Source organism: Excalfactoria chinensis, chromosome 1, assembly GCF_039878825.1.
Source record: "Excalfactoria chinensis isolate bCotChi1 chromosome 1, bCotChi1.hap2, whole genome shotgun sequence".
NCBI classification, from domain to species: domain Eukaryota; kingdom Metazoa; phylum Chordata; class Aves; order Galliformes; family Phasianidae; genus Excalfactoria; species Excalfactoria chinensis.
This window is the reverse complement of record NC_092825.1, coordinates 151,505,161-151,525,110: the sequence shown is the minus strand read 5'-3', so window position 1 is coordinate 151,525,110 and position 19,950 is coordinate 151,505,161. Positions and strand designations below refer to the sequence as shown.

General features: G+C 37.9%; 1 protein-coding gene across 1 annotated transcript; it reads right to left on the bottom strand.

The window, feature by feature from the left end:
- Positions 1-14,391: 14,391 nt before the first annotated feature.
- PCDH20 (protocadherin 20) lies at positions 14,392-19,656 on the bottom strand. The gene is made up of 2 exons (XM_072344016.1): positions 19,506-19,656; positions 14,392-18,496 (listed from the first exon to the last, which is right to left on the bottom strand). The coding sequence occupies exons 1-2, from the start codon at positions 19,632-19,634 to the stop codon at positions 15,794-15,796; spliced, it is 2,832 nt and encodes a 943-aa protein (XP_072200117.1). The 5' UTR covers positions 19,635-19,656; the 3' UTR covers positions 14,392-15,793.
- Between the last annotated feature and the right edge of the window lie 294 nt (positions 19,657-19,950).

Genomic DNA, 19,950 nt, shown 5'->3' with positions numbered 1-19,950 from the left:
CATTATTTCTTCCTTAAGAAAAAATCATTAGTATTCAGATCTGTATTAGTACAACTATAAATATTTTCCTTTGTTTAACCTTCCACAAAGAAATAACCTAATTTTATACAAAAACAAACAAACAAACAAACAAACAAACAAACAAACAAACAAAAACAGCAACAAATTAAGAACTTCTACTGTCCTTAGACAAAAGAACTTACAGACAAGCGGAGAAAGAGACCAATGATTACTGTTCTTACCTGGCAGATAAGACATGTCAACTCTACTTAATTTTTAGTAGTTTATTCAAAACACAACAGCAGTAAAAGTGATTAAAAACATCCAGTTACTATTAAAAAAGTAGTAGCGTTGGTGTGTTTTGTTTAGATATGAATTTAAATAATTTATTGAAAAGAAGGAATATAAGTGCAGGTCTCCTACAGAGATAGAGAAATAGAACTTAATAAGATAAATAATGATAACAATTTTCCAACAATATCTTGTGCATTAAAGGGAGGACAGTCAGACTAGATGATCATGTAGGTCCTTTCCAACATTGTGATTCTATGATTTTATGATTCCTAGCAAGCATGTGACTACAGATAAACACTCTGTCTAGATATATTCCTCAAATCAGTTTATTGTTTATGTGAAAAGAAAACTTACTTTAATTAAAAAAAATATTAAAAACTACTGAAACTCTATAAGCTTTTGTTGTTACAGAATCTAGGAGTCATGGAACAGCAGAGATTGAAAAAGACCTTGGAGTTCATCTGGCCCAAAACTCTTTCTCAAGCAGGGATATATAGAGTCACAGACACAGGACCATGCCCAGAGGGTTTTTGTATATCTCCATGCACAGTGACTTCCCTACCTCTGTAGGCAACTTCTCTGGTTCCACTGATCAGTCAAACTTATGGTAAAAAATTGCTTCCTGATAGTTGCTGTTTAACCCTTTTCCTCTGGTCACAGTCCCTTCAGAGCTCATGCTGTACATCTGCTGTGTCATGGCCTTTACCACGGCCATTGAAGGTTCATACTCCCACATGGACTTACCCCTGGACACTGCAAGGTATACCTGATACATCATGAAGGTCTCCATGGCCTTAGATGCTTTGGGGTATATCTGCTCTGAAGTGTGATTATCTGTGGCTACTGTTGCTTTGGTGTGTACTTGATTCCACTCATCAGATCATTGTCTCCCTGATTTGAATTCAGCCTTGGAGTCCCAGTCTGTCAAGCACAGAGGCACAAGAACAGCAGTGATGTTTTGGTGCTAGCACACATGTGTGGCCATGACTGTTACCTGAATGTTTCCAGGCACAGCAAAACAAGATAATAAGGAATAGGGCAACTGGTGGAAGAAAAAGAAGCCACCAACAAGCACTGGTCTCTAGCACACACTAAGGCAAACAAACCTCATGACAAGTACAGAAACCTGCCAATTGGCAGCTAAACCACTCTAATATGAAGCTGAGTACCACACAGTCACTCACTTACTCTCCCCAAGCAGAATGGGGAAACATCCTGCCTTCCTCCTTCCTTTAGTGTTTGTTGCTGAGAGTGATGTCATATGGTATAGAATATCTCTTTGGCTAGTTTGGGTGAACTGTATTGGCTGTGTCTTCTTCCATCTCCTTGTGTACCCTCAGCCCCTCTCTGACAGAGCAGCACAAGAAGCAAAGAAAGTTCTTGGCTCTGTGTAAGTACTGCTCTTCAACAGCTAAAAATATTGGAGTGTTAGTGCGGCTGTTTTCATCACAAATCCAAAACACAGCATTGTATGAGCCTCAACAAAGTAAATTCATTGTATCCCAGGCAAAACCATTACACTGAACATCTTGTATTTTAGTTTGTAGAAATTGCTTCTTGTAGTATCATTGAGCACTGCCGACAAATACCTGTCTCTGTTTTCTCTGCACCCTCCTTTCAGGTATTATAGACTTTGATAAGTTTCCCTTTTCTTCTCCAGTCTGAACAAGCCCATCTTTCTCAGCCTTCTTTCACAGGAGAGATGCTACAACCCAGTCATATCAGTAGCACTTTTTGCACTCCCTCCAGTATGGATGTGTATCTTTCATGTAAACAATTACCTGGACACAGTGCTCCAAGTGTGGTCTCACACCCTAGAATCTGGGAAAATTTTGTTTTTATATCAGCTTTTGTTTTTATGTCCTGTCTCATCCTTCCTCCAGATTTGCTTCTGACAACTGCCTTCTTTCATAATAATAGGAGAGTATCTATTAAAATATAAGCACACCAAAGGATAAGCTCTTTGATTTTGCTGAGAGAAGGGTCTTGTTTATTCTATCTTGTTTTGCATCAGCAAATTTCTAGTGAAGCCAAAATAAAAATAAATGAGAAAACTGTCATAATCAGGCTAATTTGTAGAATATGTAGCATTTCTAGTATATCACAGAGTATCCTGATGCCCATGATGGCATATGCATTTTCCATACAAGAGTGTTTGGTTCACTTCCTTGCATTCTCACTACGTCTGCCAGGGAAATTAAAGCGTCAGTGGTGACCTACCGGACAACATGAAGCCAACTGTCTGCTACAGTGCAGAAGAGAAGGTGGTGCTGACTGAAATGAAAATAATTAAAAGTTGGACTCATAGAATGAACTTATTAAATATCAAAAGTCACTATCTTAATAATTTTAAAAAGTTTGTGTTGTATGTCAATTTAAAACTGATTTATCTCTGATTGATAGTGTGATCATGAGCAGAATTTTATTATATCTTCAGCCATTCATTTCATTTGAAAGCCTTGGGTGTCAAAATGTTTCTGAGAAACTACAGTAACAATTATAAGGCCAGTATAAAACTATTGATAGTAGTGTGTTGGGTAGGAGTGACAGTCTCACAAGAACAATAGCTTGATACTACATCCAGTAATTCTGAGTTAGTTCTAGCCAGTTAAATAGTAATGGTTCAGTTGCTCTGTTTAGTGTCTCCCTCTTAACAGCACTCTTCTGTAATTTCTAAGGTCCCACAGGACTTTAGAATGCTGTCAAATGCCCAGTTTGATAGCAGCCAAGTAGAAGCTTTATTTCCAATGTCTCCTTTCCCAGTCCCCCTTTCCTCAGAGCAAACCCTGTACAGAGTGTGACCATCTAAATGATGGGTCAGAATCCTTTCTCTAATCTTTTTTTTTTTTTTTTTTTTTTTTCTTTCCCCTTTTTTCTTTTTTTCTTTTTTCCTTTTTCATCTGTTTGAGGTTCTTCCAAGAATTTCTAAGAGCGACTTACTTACCTTACCTTACCGTAAGAGATGAAACTCTGCAGCCAAATTGTTCTGAAAATGCTATGGAAGTACTGGTCAGTAATAGGGGGCTCAGTTGTACAATAGACAAAAGCAAGGTTAACGTAATACTTTAATGCAGAGTTGAAATGCATGTCTCCCATTTAGGATTCATGTTGTATCATTTTCACATGCGTCACACATACATATGCATGAACAACTACATATACATAAATATTAATGTTCGCTATACCCCATTCTATTGTATTTTTCATTGTCTAACTGGTGTAGGAGAAGGGAGAAAAAGAACATTTTCCTGAGAGAAGTAATACATTGGATACACTGATAATGGGTGAAAAGTTATTAATACCTTTGTAATTGATTTGTAATTGGTTGTTCTATACATAGGGACACATTGTGGGCAAAACTTGCTTCACATATTTAGAAAAAAAAAGTCCGTCTTTTTCTGTCTCATCCTAAGGAACATTACTCATAATGCTGCTTTTACTTGAATATTGATCTTTAATGTTGATCTGTTTATATTAATCAATTTCTAAAATTCACCCTTTCCCAATAAGTGCAAAAATATGCTGATGGGGAAAACTTTATTTTCAGTATGAGAACATCTTTGCTTTTATTTATGTACTCATTAATTACAGTAATAGAGAAATGTCTAGTTAGTAAATATAAGAATGAGTGAATATTTGAAAAAAAGTAACACATTTTTTAAAAGTCAGTAGGTTTTATTGTGATTTCTACAATTCAGAGTTCATACTAAACACTATTAAAAGCCTTCTAACTCAATTCTATAGATCTGTGAGGTATACTATTTTAGATTTAATTTTACTAAACATGATTAGGCTTAATTTAACATATAATCTGTTAGTTTGGAATAATCTGATCAAACACAGACATTCAGATGTAATCTAATGCTTGATAGCAATAGAGCAAAAAAAACTACTCAGTGCACTTATTCTTACTGCCTCTTCATTCTTACTAATTCAGTTCTTTCTAGTATAGTCGTAAAATTAAATTAAAATTTAATAAAATTTTAGTGGAAAACATTCACATATATTTAATCCAGAACTTTGTCTTTCCTCAGAAATGAGTATTTCATATTTAATACTGCAATGAGAATGTACGGTAAATATTTCACATGTATATGCCCATATACATGAGTGTAAAAATTAACAGAAAATCTGTACCTTCCTGTGAGAATTTACCTTTCTCCTTCCTTATCTTGCACTTGCAGCACTTGCACCATAAACAATTTTATTACTGTTTTCAGTTCATTCATTAAAAATACTTAATAAAATGAAAAATCTTACCCACAAAATTTTTCTGTAAGAATCTTCATTAAATTATGTTTTTTTCTACTGAGAACTTTTTAGTATTATTATCTGTTCAACAACTTTAGAAATGACTAAGATTGCTTTAAAAACCCCACAAGACTTACTTCTGAAGTCTGTAACTTGACTCAGAGACAAATATCCTATATCAGATTGTCTGTTACACCTTGAATTTACAGAACTTGTAATTTAATGAAGGAGTTAATTCAAGCTTGCTTCACAATATGAGTTTTCTGCAATACTTTTTTTTTTTCTTTTTTTTTTCTGTCATTAATTGCTATATATTGTCCTTAAATTCATGACAATCTTAGTTCTAAATCAGCAGTTTTCTTTATTTTGTATTTTATAGATATTGGACGTGAAGGTATTTTGGTCATCCTATTTAGCCTTGTTGAATACTGACATACCATCTATATTCACATAGTTAATCAGCAATTTAAGCAAATTCTCCATCAGTTCTACTCTTTTAGTTGTAAATTTCTTTCTAGTGCAACAACCTGTTCCACCGTTAATAGCTACATCAAATTCCTCCCAATTTCTTGCTATTTTTTCTTATTTTTATTTTTATTTATTTATTTTTTTTCCTCCTTTTACTTTTCCCTTTTAGGGAGGGGGGCATCTAATTCTTAAAGGCTCCCAAAACTACTTTAGGAAGTAATTATGTGCCCTGAGACCAAGGAAATTTAGACTAGTGCATGAGTTTGATTCTTAAGGGATGTGTTCAAATGGTTCTTACAGTTCATGTTATTACCTTTAATACCTTACAGATAGTTCAAAGTTTTTACTATGCTCGCCTTTCTATTTTTTAGTTTTCCAAAGCTGATGAAAAGTGAACAAAACCCATAAAACTTTTACAAAGTTTTCAATTTTACAGTAGCTTATTTTCAACCATTATCTGAAAACAGCTTGTAAAAATTGCATGTCTTGTGAAGATAGATTTCATACATCAATTTTCTTTTTCTTTTCTTTTTTTTTTTTTTTTCCACTCAGGTCATCTTGTAGAACACCCAATTCAAAAGTTCACTGAGTTAAAGTAAATTATTTCGAAATAGCCTTTACTTTCAAATTAAAGAAGATCAAGTGAATTTGCCTATGACCTTCTGATACTTGCTGAAGAGGTAACGATGTTCTGAGATACTGTGTTCTATTTGACATCTGTAATATTATAAAGTCTTATTAGTACTCTGTATTTTTATTGGGCTAGAAGGATTTTTTTTATTTTTTTTTCACTCCAGCGCATTTTCACATACTGTTTTTGTCATTCTGGTTTCTCATCACATGGGCAACTTCCAGCAAGCAACTATATGCACAGCTTTCAGCAAACTCTTACCTGCAGACTAGTGAAGACAGAGTAGGAGGGAGATTCATTTCACTTCCTCTACGTATGTTGTATTTAATTTTTTATTATTATTATTATTTTAAGTATTAAATGGGTTTTTATTTTTTACAAACAAAAAAATAACAGGTAAATGTCAGGTCTTTTAAATGCATGTATTCCAATAACTTCAAAGAAATTTTCATCCACACTTACTATATTAAAGTAAAATACAAGTGCAAAAGCAAACCTTCCACATTCAGAAAAGAAGAGGAAGTTGTGTTAACTCGTACAAAGGTTCTATACACAACACTTTAGGACTGTAATTTGTGAAGGAAAAAATGATGACCATTCTAGTATAGGTGCTGGATTCATTCTATTTAATTTGCGGCATTTCACTGGGGTGTTTTTGTAGGAATCCTGCTTACTGCAATTCTGGAGTGAATTAGGAGTAATGCAAAAACCGTCATAAACCATATAAAATCTTAATAAGAAGGATACTTCTGGTGTTCCTTGACTGAAGAAGAAATCTTAGATGTAGCTACTCCTTAACTTGTTTATATAAATGCATGAAGATTAAATTGGATGAACATGAGCTAGGAATGAATTGTAAACTGATATTTCTGGATGTTTATGAAATGTAAAACTCAGTCTTCACTAGTGTTAAATTTCATTTTATTTTGAGTTAAAATTTAAAATAAGTAGTAAGTGTTCAAAGTATTGTTCATTAAGATATTTGTTCTATGTGTTAGAACAATTATTGTTTTAAATATACTGATTCAGATTTAACATCAAGGGTAATAAAAAAATGTAATATACTTCAGCATTTCATTTGTTATGTCCTCAGAGCAGTAATAGTGGAGATGGACAATAATAACCCATCTGATTTTTGCATACAAAATGATCATAGAATCATAGAGTCACCAGTGCTGGAAAAGACAAGATCATCCAGTCCAACCTATCATCATCGGTATTTCCCCACAAAAATATGTCCCTCAGTACATAGTCTGTACATTTCTTGAATGCCTCCAAGTACAGTGACAGAACCACCATGAGCAGCCAGTTCTAGTGCCTGACCACTCTTTCAGAGAAGATATTTTTCCTAATATCCAAACGGAACTTCCCATGGCACAACTTGAGGCCATTCCTTTCAGTCCTATTGCAAGTTACCTGGGAGAAGAGGCTGATCCCCATCTCTCCACAATTTCCTTTCAGGTAGTCATAGAGAGCTACAGGGTCTCCCCTCCATCTCCTCCAGACTAAACAATCTTCATTCCCTCAGCTTCTCCTCACAAGGCTTGTTTTCCAGACATCTTACCAGCTTTGTTGCTTCTCTCTGGACATGATTCAGGACCTCATTGTCTTTCATTGTAATGAGGTCTACAAAAATGAACACAGTTCTCAAGGTGTCTCCACACCAGTGCTAAGTACAGGAAGATGATCTCTTTCCTGCTTCTGCTGGCAACATTATTTCTGATGCAAGCCAGAATGCTATTGGCCTTTCTGGCCTCCTGAGCACACTACTGGTTCATCTTCAGCTGAGTGTTGACCAACATCCCCAGATCCATTTCTTCCACACAGTCTTCCACTGTTACAGTAGTTTAATATGAACAAATACACATTTATACACAGAGGATGTGAGTTCCTGAGTACATACAGCTAAAGGTACTGAATTCTTTTCCTTACAAAAACACAGTGATAACCATTCTTGAGGAGATTAATATATTAGTTATGTTGAACAGTTAAGACTGAAACTTCTATTTTTCCTGCCTGCTTGCTTGCGTTACTTCATTTTCAGATGTTCACATATTTACAATTTAGATGCATAAGCTCATGCATGATATTTTTGAAAACTTAATTCAAAATCAAAGAAAAGCCAATTGAAGATGAGCATTCTTGTTCTTTTAATTCAGCTGAAGTTAGATAACAAGACAACTGTGTGACCTTTGCTTTTATCTTATGATTTATAAAGAGGGAAAAACAAAACAAAACAAAACAAAATTCTAAACATGTGGAGGACTTTTAGATAGATATACAATGGAGATAATTGAATACATTTGAATAAAAAACATCTATGGGAGCTACCCTATACTAATGCAGCATTTTATTAAAACCCGCTTCTTACTCCTGGAATGAAATGTTTATCCTCTTTATAAATATGAAAATGAAGATTATCTTATCATTTTGCATTTAAAGAAAGTGAGCACCAAAGCATGTCTGGTATTTGTGCTTTGTTGGAAAAATAAAAAAATAAAAAATAAAAAAAATAAAAAAAATCATTTACAGCATTCTCCATTCTTGGGGAAACATTATGTCACAGTATCAGCTTTTATTTCGGCTGAGAAGATACAAATGTTTCTAATAAGATCTTTTTGTCCTTAGTTAGCAAAAATGAATGCATCCAACATAATAACATTACAGAAAATCACCACAGAAAGAGATCCTGTTATCATAATGAAACAGACACTCCAGAGATATTCTACTCAAAGCCCTCATTTCTATGTACAACTATGACCTGCTGAGAATGAGAATCAGTTTTTAATATATTTTGTGCTAGCACTTTGCGTTAGAAAATCCAGATGCTCTGTGACAATCTTTCATACTTATAGGTTAAGAAAGGGGACTGTTAGCACAGCTGATTATACATTGTAAATCCAGTAGACACAGAATAAATCCTCATATCATTTCTGACTGCAGCTATTTGTTTCCCACATGCAATCTTTGTGAAGGATCCTTTCATTTTCATTGCATTTACTTATACTTGTTTGGTTTTGCTCTTTTCTACTTCAGCCTGTCCTCAAGTAAAACACATTCTGAAATGTAGTTCTGCTTTGTACCCAGATTGCCAGTCAGATGCCTTATAAATACATTCTTCATAAAACAGAGCCTTAGGCAGAGGAAGACCAACTTCTTACCACAGAACTATCTAGAGAATGCAATTTTAATGGGATTATAGTAGGTATAATGAAAATGAGAATGAATTTAATGTGCCTACAAATCCTGAAATATAAGGAGACAAACAGCTCTGAGGAAGATCTACAATGAAAGGATTTCAGAAGCTAAAAGTCGTCTCTTATTTATTTATTTATTTATTTGTTTATTTATTAGCACCAGAAGCTGCAAATCTTGAAGGAAAGAGCACTAAAATTGGTTTTGAGTTCTCATTTCCATAACTAAAACTTTATATGACCTATGTCAGATCACTTTAATACAGTCTTTATGTGATAGGTCAATCTTTGTCATCTGCTTATGTATAAACCATGAGGTAAACTGGGTGTGAGCCAGAACAGTAGCTAATTAGCCACCTACTTCAGCTTTCTTTCCTCCTATTTTTTTTTTTTTTCTTCTTTTCTATCTTTCTCTCTCCCTGTCCATGGTTGTTTAAAGACAAGCTTTAAAAGTGCTTGTAGCAGCAGTTGAAGACCAAGAGTCCCCATTCTAGTTGGAAATGCATACTGGTGTCTCTTTAGTCAAGGAGGATTTTGACATTTGAGACCTTGATTTAAATATGATAGCTCCGTACTGAAAAGAACGGAAAGTGTCCTTAACAAGTGGTGCTTTTAGCATTCCTTCTGGACACATAGAGAACTAAGAAAGATGATATTTCTTATTTCCTTTGGCTCTCTGAGTGTGTTCTAACAAACTTACAAACATTTTATCATATAAATAAGAGGTACATGTTTTGTTATTTTCTATGGGAGTGACTTCTGCTTAGGTAAAGAAAAAAGGGAAGGGAAGGGAAGGGAAGGGAAATATAAAGCCATGGTAACATTTTAAACAGAGAAGCCCAAGCAGATGGAATTCCACTACTTATTAAAAAAAAAAAAAAAAAAAAAAAAAAAAAAAAAAAAAAAGTGTTTGAAAGACAAAACATGTGAACTTAAAGCACCTGCACTGAGAGGAAATGGCTTTCTCCTCAGCTCTGTGGCAGCTCTGATGCAGTCTGAGACACCAGTTTCTCTCCATGAATTATAGTGCTAGAGGAGTACCTAAATTCATGACCTAGATTTATGTTCTTCCACTGAAACACAGAAGTTAAATCTTAGCTTGAGTAAACTGTAAAATTTGTGCAGTGGTAAAAAATCCAGTGCTGATCAAGGACCTGAAATGCCTGGAAGAAAAAAACAAAAACAAAAAACTACTTCAGCTCTTCACTCACAGCAGAGGTCATGGATGGCTCTGTTAAAAACAACAGAGTTAGCAGGTATTAATTTATTTAGGCTTCAGAACTTAACAGTTAAATATGTCTTTTTTAGTCTCTTCATTATCTCGGTTTTAAGTTCCTTCTGTAGTCTGTCAAGCTCTATTCAGTCAAGACTAGAAGCTTATATACTCAATATGTATAGTAGTGGTATAAACACATCAATTATAATTTTCTTATGCTGTTTTAGGAATTAACTTTGCACACTTGGCATTTATCTACCTCACCAAAAAGCCACAAGTGTTCCTGATAGTCCTGTGAAGAAATTTGAGAAGGCCAAGTACTATCTGGAAAGATGGCACTTGACATTTTCAGAACAACTACATCTTGAGTTGAATATCTACTTTACAGCAAGTTGAAGCACCTTCAAGTTCTGTTGATGGTGTTAATGAGACTTTCACAGACAATAATGGAAACTCAAGCTCCCAGTTCATAGGCTGATAGCTGCCTGTAGATATTTCTGTGTAGTTGTGTAAACATGGTGCTGAATCTTATCAAAAACTCACTTCAATGCATGCAAGAGTTGAATGGACCCCTTCTAAAATATCCAGAGCATCCACAGTGGGCGGGCAGTTATACAGTCCTTTGGTGGAAAAGCTGCACTCTTCCAGACTGGCAGCTGGAGGCCAGATGGAACACCTTAAGGCATCTGAAGTGCCACAAGATGCTGACACACAGGTAGCGGAATCAAGCTGTCACTGTCTTTGTTCCTATTATGCATAAAGTGTTCTTACCTCACTGACTTACTCTGAAGATTAATGATTAGCTAAAATTCAGAAGACAGAAAATAATACAAAATAGGTAGAACAGAACACTGAATTTTCCTTTCTAGGGCTTCAAGAAGGAAAACAAAATCTAACTGCATGCGTCGGATGCAAGAGATCTCAATTTGAACACAGTTTACATGTTCCATACAATGTATTTGACTTACATACTTAATGCTTACTAGCAGCATTAGTTAGCAACAAGAAAAACTGCAGCTCTAACACTAACCATATATTTGTTTTCCCAAGCTGTGGAATGAATGACTGTATGCATCATAAATGATTCACTATTTCTTCATTCAAAATGTTTTCTAAGCATCTGTCCAAAGCACGCTGTCTCCAGAAATATTTAGGAGTTGAAATTTTGCATTTAAAATTCATTCCTGATGAAACTAGAATGAAAATAGAGCTGAAAACACTGAAAGATTAGCACACAGCATGTTAGATGATGTACACAGCCTATCAATCTGTAATGGAAAGAATTAAAGTGGTTTTTCTCGTCTGTAATGTGAAAAACAGAGCTCTTTAACTTCACATTTGTTTGCAAATTCTTTTTTTTTTTTTTTTTTTTTTTAAATCTTTCTATATCAGAATGCAGATAGCAGTCTTATCTTCTTATCTGCTGCTTCACTTTGGTGACTGAAAAGGAAATAGTAACACCGCACGCATGGGTATTTTTACACACACTTTAACTAATAAAACTGTAAATTATATCACATTGCAAATTGTTTCATAGCTCTGAATTATCTATTAATAACTAATAAGGCAGTGGCCTTCAAATGGTTCCTTCAGGATATTTCCCACACTATTAGAATAGAACATAAAGCCAAATCCTGCAACATTTTTCTGCCCCAGTAATTATTACTCATATAAAAAATTGTAGGACAGTACTATGAGGGAAACTGAGGGGCTCGATACCTTCATTTCAACTTAAAATTTCACTAGACATCTCCTTTAAAATGAAATCATTTTGGTAAGGAAGATGGATGTGTCTATCTCCGCAAATCTCAGCTCTTTCGGAGAGTTGTCTGAATCAAAGTTTTGTATTTCAGCTAGCAGATACTTCACAATTAATAATTTTGCTTTGCACTTCATTGTACTTTACTTGAGTGAGAAGGGACATACATAGAAATCAATGGCTGCAAGTAGCTGGTGACAAATGCAATACAGAAAAGGTAGCAGTCAGCTTTCTGCACGTCTCTGATAATACACTTGCACTGTGAAAGGAAACGCTCTGTACATTCATCTGCTGATTTCTTTGTGGCAGAGATGATATTTATCTCTACTCATGACAAACCACAAGATAATTTTCTGATGCAGGTCACTGCTCCCTCATAGTTCTTTACTTTCAATCAGGGGGAGAAATTCTCATGGATTATTCTATTCATGTGTTTGAGTATTTTAATGAAACTTTCCCCAAATAGCAGCTGGGATAGAAAAATTACAATGAAATCCCAGTCAGCAACCATGGATCTGTCATCTCTTTCCTGGAGGCCAATTTTTGTTCTAACACTGTAGCCTCTCATCAGACATTTCATTAAGATCATGACAGATTTTATATTGTTCTCAATGGGCTCTAGTGCAATTTTGTTTGAACCTGGGTACTGAAAAAATAGACTTAAAAGGCCACAAGATTGTTTTCTGAATTTTGACATGGGAAAAAGCAAAGTGCTCTAATTCCCTTTCCACACATTTTCAGGTCCCATCCTTTATTGATATTCAGCCAGGTGTTAGGTTAATTTTGCATCAAACAGTAACTTCAAAGAGTAATGGGACTCAGATCTTTCAAATTAAAAAAAATAAAAAAATTAAAAAAAAAATAAAGAAAAAAAAAAAAAGCAACAGAAAATGAGAAGACTGAGCTGATTTTCTCTGTCCACTGCCACTGGGCTCTCTGCCCATTTTCTTCTTTATTTTTTTTAATATATTTTTAATTTGTTAATTCTTGTGAATTGGCATGGCAAGTTCAGGAGGCTTTGGCAATATAAAGTTTAGGACCATCTCATTTTTTCATTAAAATGAACTAAGAGCACCCACTTGCTGCAAGATTGTTCAATGGATATTATAAATGAATGAGACATTTATTTTTGTGCCAGCTCAGCTACCACTGTCGACAAGATCTGCATCTATTTTGGCAAGCGCACTGCCACAATGTGGTAATAAAATAGGCCTTTTATACTTGAGTCTAATTTACTTTAGTTATACTCATTTATTTATTTATTTACTTGTGTGAAAGGAAATTCTGTAAGGGATACTTTGGAAATAGCAAGGTCACAGAATGTCTGCTGTATAGCTGTTATCAAGCATTTTTCCACTGAAAAGGAATAAGTACATTTTCTGGAGGAAGAAACAACAAAAACTCACTATGCATGCTTTACCACCACCTTCAGTGGCCATTTCCTACCTAAAGGCTGCTCACAGTAAGAAAGAAATATACTCTTACTCTTTGAAGTATTATTCTAGTTAAAGGCATTTTTACAAGTAGTGGTGCTCATATGGCTGCAGGTGTGATTTAAAACTGGTTTTCTTTAAATGTGTGGAAAATTATGGGAGAAAAATGCTCTGCAAGCAGTACTTTGGTTTTTACAGGCTCATACCGTTACATTTTATTATGCATTAGTAACATGCCTGTTACATTAATAACAAGTCTGTTCTTGTGAAATTGGAATGAAGAAATCCACCTAGTGTCATAGGAACACACGTTACAGGATCAGGTTTCCCTGTATTTCGTAACTCATGTGTTTGTTCCTGTTTGCATCATCCCGAGAAGATATTGGACTTCAAATTCAAATAATAAAAGAATAATGAAAGGAAACCTGTCCTTCTTTTATCAGTTACTTTATCTCCTTAATGAAGAAAAAATGCAGAAGATCCAGCTTCCCTCCCACAGAGTATATGTAATGCATAAGCCAGGTCCAAAGAATTAATTTCATTTTTCTTCCAAAATAATAAGCAGTGGCTCTCTGTGAAAAATGAATTTCAGGAAAATGTAGCATTCTCATACATTCATAATATTAAAATAAATGGAAAAAGTGATTATCCACAAACCTCTGACAGGCTTGAATTATTATTTTGTGAAACACAGCTAACAAGCTGTGCATAAACAGAAAACATTCTAAATTGAAAAAAAGAAAGAATACCTATTTTGATTAGGTAGAATGGCAAAGTCTGAGCATTCTCTTAACACACAATCATAGACTAAGTAGAATCACCATCAATAAGGTGGTTTCAATAGGCCCAAGGTGAAGCAATGTGCCACTCACAGAAAGAAAACAAAAAAAATTACCTCAGATTGCACTCTGTACTATTAAATCAAGTATCAGCTGCTGCCCAACTTCCATCAGCTGAAAAATCGTGCTTGCTAGCAGTACAAAAAAGCATGGCACAAACCCTCAATGAATCAAAGTGCACTAATTCTGGGAAACAAAACAAGCTATAACATTGCCAACAGCTAAACATTTGTGAAATGTGTATTTCTTGTAACAAAAATAGCATTAAGCATTATAAGACAGAGAGAGAAAATAAATTATTAAGAAAATATATAGCTTTAATTTGCAGACATATAAACACTTTTGGTACATTACAGACATATGATGCCAGAAATCAAAATAATCAGTTTTAAGCATAACACTAATTTATCTTGTTCACACAGAAATCTGATGTAATCATCATACAAAAGATAGTTTTCAGCTCTTAAAACTAAGTGAAAGTGAGACATCACTGATAAACCTGCTGCTTTGCTGCAGAGGGTACAGCAAAGAATTATCGAGAAAATATGCCACCAGTCTGACAAGTCAGATTTTGAATCTAATCCAAAATCAAAGCCAATGAAAAGGAGCCAGGAATGGTAGCCAAAAGTCAGAAATAAGATCTTTCACATGAAATACCAATCCAGAAAGGAGCAACAGTCAGTACAAACTAAGTCCTATAATTCTCTAGAATATGAAGAGATTTTTTGTTCCCGTCTGGCATACCAAATTCAGAAATATCACATGAAAAATCTATTGCACAACCAAACTGATGGAGTACTACCGACATTGTTCAAAGTACAAAAAGTGTTACTTCTGTGATAATGAAAGATTCAGCCATTCCCTTGCTTCCCTGCATCTGGCATGTTTATGAGGATGAGCATGGGCTTTTGTCTTTATTTCCTGTAGGAAACATTAAATATAATTTTTCATAGAAATGACCAGCATACTGCTAGAACAAATGATAATGTGGGTGAAATCTGGAGCAAATGAAAGATGGAATGTCACAGCAGTTCTGATTCTCATTACAGTATCTTGCATTCTTTCTCAACAGGAATTGCACTTCTTGTTAATGCCTTTTCTATCCTACTGTGTAAGCTTTACTTGTGAGGTAATAAACATTCTGTTTTGTTTTGTTTTTTAATGTTTATTTTTCATTATTATTATTAATAGTGCATTTTAATATTCTTATTCTTTTATTTATACATACATCGGGACAGACATTTCTCTTTTTGTGTGTGTAACTGTCTGTATGCCGATGTGTATTTTATGCTAAAACCGATAGATTTAAAATATACTCTGTTTATCTCACGAACAGTTCCCTGCTCTGGAGCATCTGATGCCCTCTTGTGGTTAGAAAGACTTTTTAAGCTTAAAGAATTCTTTCCTTCCCACTATTTTTATTTTTTTATTTTTTTATTTTTTTACGGTCACTGATCATACTGATTAATGAAAGCTGCAAATGATGTCTATGCTTTTATAGACATGATGCTAGCTGTTAGTACTAAGGTTTCATAAAAAAGCTGTACACTGAACTTGAGTTTAAAAAACTGTAAACAGCTATTTACAATTATATTAAGTTATAAATTAGCGGTCCTTCACTGCAACCTGTCAATACAGCCCACGGCTAGCTGTTTTAGCGTTGTCCAAGGTTTCTCAGATATCGATCTGGATTATCCACAAGGAAACATCAAATGTTAGAAATCTCCACTGGTTTCTTCTCCAACATGTGCAGGTTAATTCTTCCATTTAATGGGATTTGTACTTCCAAGCTTTCATCTGCTCTGTGGTGCTTTTTCCCTTTTCTTAGACAGATGTAAATGCCCATCCCAGTTACTAAAGTGATTGAACCCAAACTTATTATTGACAGAGCTACTAAAGTAGGCATGCAGGATGCTGACTCCATTTTTTTATGTGTAGGTTCTACAGATATTTGTGGCTGCTTCTCTTCTATATTGATATCAGGCTCCTTTCTTAACAAACTTTCAATGTAGCTCTCATTGCTAACAGTGTCATTGACAAAAAGATTCACCATGACAGTGGAATGGAGTGGTTCTGGATAGCCATGATCACTAACTTTTACAAGCAGCCTATACAGACCATAGTCATTTTGCATGAGTGATTCTTCCAAGGTGATATTACCGGTTTTAGGGTCAATCCTAAAGGACTCTGGTCGGGGGCCTCTTCTTCCTATGATGCTGTATGCTATGACTGCATTCATGCCAGTGTCCTTATCAACAGCATAGACCTCAGTGATGGGAGAGCCAGGAAGGGTAGAAGGAAGAACCAACAGATAAGACATATTAGACTGAGGAAACAAGACCAAAGGGGGGTTGTCATTTATGTCTAGAAGAAGGATCGTTATTTTTGCAGTAGAAGACAAGGCAGGATCACCACCATCAACTGCTTCAATCCACAGAACATAGGAGCTTTGTTGCTCCCTATCAAGAGAGACTTTAGCTCTCAAAACTCCCTTTCCAGTATCTATGACAAAAATATCACTTCCATTCAGAACTGAAAGAGCAACCCATCCATTTTGTCCTGCATCAGCATCTGTGACACTGATAACTCCAATTTCACCAAAACCTGGAAAGTTTTCTGGTATGAAAAAGCTGAAATCCTTATTGATAAATCTTGGACTATTATCATTTTTATCCAGTACAGTGATGGTGACAGTTGCTATTGATTCTCTTGGAGGGAATCCAGAATCTACTGCTTTCACAGTATATCTGTACTTCTCTTTTTCTTCTCTATCCAACTGAGTGGTAACTGTAAGAACTCCTGTGGTTTTATCTAAAGAAAAATAGGAAGGGGCATCAGGCCCCAAAAAATAGGACACTTCCCCTCTTTCTCCACTGTCAGCATCTGTAGCATGCAGTTTGGTCAAGAAAGCATTGGGAACGTTATTTTCCTCAATCGATATTTCTATCAGCTGTTGAGAGAAAATTGGTGAGTTGTCATTGTCATCCAAGACTTGTATTTTTATTACTTTGTTTACGTTAAATCCTTCAGAGTTCCATGCAACTACAGAGATTTCATATAGCTGCTGTGTCTCATAGTCTAAAGGTTTTGTGGTTTCTAACAAGTATTCATTGTTGTATGGCTTGTATGGTGAAATCCTGAAAGGCCCATCACCATCCAAATAGCAATTGACCTTATATTTTTCATCAGGGTCTTTGATGGTAAAAAATGCTATTGGTGTGTTGATAGGCTCCAGTTCCTTTAAGTATACCACCCCTTCCACTTCATTAGCTATGAAACGAGGGACAACTTCAGGTGGCCTCATCATGACTTTGATGATGGTCACTAGCACTGTGATAACAGCAGGGATACAACCAGGACCATTGCCTAGTATTATCAGTCTGTGAAGCCTTGGAGTGTTCCCATCAACCTTACTGGATAGTGTGATGACTCCTGTGCTTTCATCTAGATGGAACAAGTCCCTGGATGGCTGAGGGACCTTCTGGCTGTAGGAATAGGTGATTTGTGCATTGGATCCAAGGTCCAGGTCTACTGCATGGACAGTGGCCACGTGTGTTCCCAGGCTGGAATTCCCATAAAGAGTGATGTTGAGCTGTGAGTCACTGAATTGGGGACAGTTGTCATTGATGTCGCTGATGCCAATAGTAAGGGTAGCACTACCCACAAGTGGAGGAGTGCCTCCATCCTCAGCAATGATGACTGTGACATATTCCTCCCGTGTCTCCCTGTCCAAAGCCCCCATTACAATCAGGTAGGGGGTCCGCTCTCCACTTTCGTTCTCCTCCACATCCAGGGTGAATACACCATAGTTATCTCGCAGACGGTAGGTCTGGACACCATTGGTGCCCACATCAGGGTCAAGGGCAGGGTGCTCGATAGCCAGGCGGGTGTTCACAGGTGCATTCTCAGGCACCGAGAGGCGGATGTGGGGCACAGGGAAGTGAGGAGCATTGTCATTGACATCGCGGATAGCAATTTTCACCTTCACCAGACGGAAGTATTCCTGTGGCAGTACCAGCACATCCAGCAGAAGCAGGCATGAGTCAGGTGAGGATGAGGAGGAGGACAAGGATACCGTATCTGCCTCTCCAGGGACAGTGGACCCACCGCTCTCCATGCACAAAGCCTCCCGGTCAATCTCCAAAGCTGAAGTGTGTAGCTCTCCAGAACGGTTGTCCAGATGCACATACTGTCCTCCCAAGCCACGAGAAGCCAGGGTGAATGAGAGGGGAGGCTGGGAAGCCGCAGGGCGCTGCCCCCCAGTAGTGGGCAGCCGCAGATCACGGGCTAAGCTGCCAATGAGCACACCGGCAGGCAGCCCCTCATTGAGGCTGTAGAAGAGTTCAGTGGCGCGGCTGTAACTGGCAAAGCAGTTGAATGGTCCAAGGAAGAGCAGGAAGAGGAGCAAGTGCTGGGGAGAGAGAAGCACAGGAGTGTAGGGGGGAGGGTGGTGTTAGAGAAGGAGGAGAAACAGGAGGCAGCCACCCTCTGCCCACCACCTCCCCTACAGCCACTATGAGCTGGGAGTGAAGCATCTGCAACCAGAAGCCATTATCTATTATCTCTCCCCCCTCTCTCTCCCCCTCTCCCCTCCCCCACCCCAGTACAGCAGCTACTCCCAGGGCATCGCCATCTGTACCCTCTAGGCAACACCAGCTGCACTTCACACAGCACATACTCATTGCCAGGGATGACCCAAGGGCACCAATACCCCCACCCAGCAGCACTCCCGCTGAGCTTCTCCCCTTTCCCACCAGCAGCACTCACCCTTCCACCCCGCGCAGAACCTCAAACACTTTCTTACCCACTCCCCTTTCCACAGCAGGAACATGAAACACGTCCCTCACTTCTCTCCACCCTATCCAGCGGCCCAAAATCTCTTTCCCTATGCCCGTGCTCCCTACAGCCCAAGTCCAGCCACGGCCCACGGCCGCCCCCAAGCCCGGAGCTCCGTCGGGCACCAGATCACATCGCAAGCCGAGCAGCGGAGCCGCGGAGCGGCAGCACGCTGGAAGTTGCCGGCGTTGGTTAGCAAGCGCGTCCCCAGCCCTCCTCAAAAGGAAGCGGACTCCCGAAGTAACTTCGGGTGTCGTCGTCTCCATTGGGGACTTTTCCTCCTTCCCTCGCTTTTTTATTTATTTATTTATTTTATTTTCACCCCCCTTTCCCATCTTGGCAGCTACCCGCTACAACGCGCGTCGGCAGCAACAAACTTTTAACGGCAGCTCTGATCTGCGGAGATCGGAGGCGAGAAGGGGGGAAAAAAAAAAAAATAGAGAGAGAGAGAGAGAGAATAAATAAAATATCCCCAACAACTATATATATATATAATGAATATCATCCGAATTTTGCTGCTGCGTGAGAAGTCGAGCTCGGGAGGCAGGACGCCGCGCCTCCCCTCCCTCCGCCCCAGCCCTCACCTGCAGGCTGCCGCGGGCGCTGGGGCTGCTGCGACCGCCCGGGGACCCCATGCCAGGCCGCCGGCTGCTCCCGAGCCGCCCGCCCGCTCCGCCGCCCAACCGGCGCCTCTCCTCCCCGCGGCAGCCCATTCCCTGGCCGCCGCCGCCACCACCGCCGCTGCCGCCGCGTTGGGCTGGGTTGCGCCGAGCGCACCGCCCACGACACTCCCCCTCCTCTCGGGAGGGCCGCTGCGGGGGGGGGAGGGGGGTTCAGCAAATAGTCACGGGCGGGTAGCGAGGCTGCGCTGAGCGCGGAGGAGCTCTTGTCTCTGCGCGGGATGGGATGTGTGTGGAAAGAGGCAGTGGGACCAGCAGGGGATGGAGGTGTTCCTGTCTGGAAAGAGGAGGCAAATGTATCTAAAAACTAAATGAGCAAACAAATTGTCCTTCTTCCTGTGGAATGAGT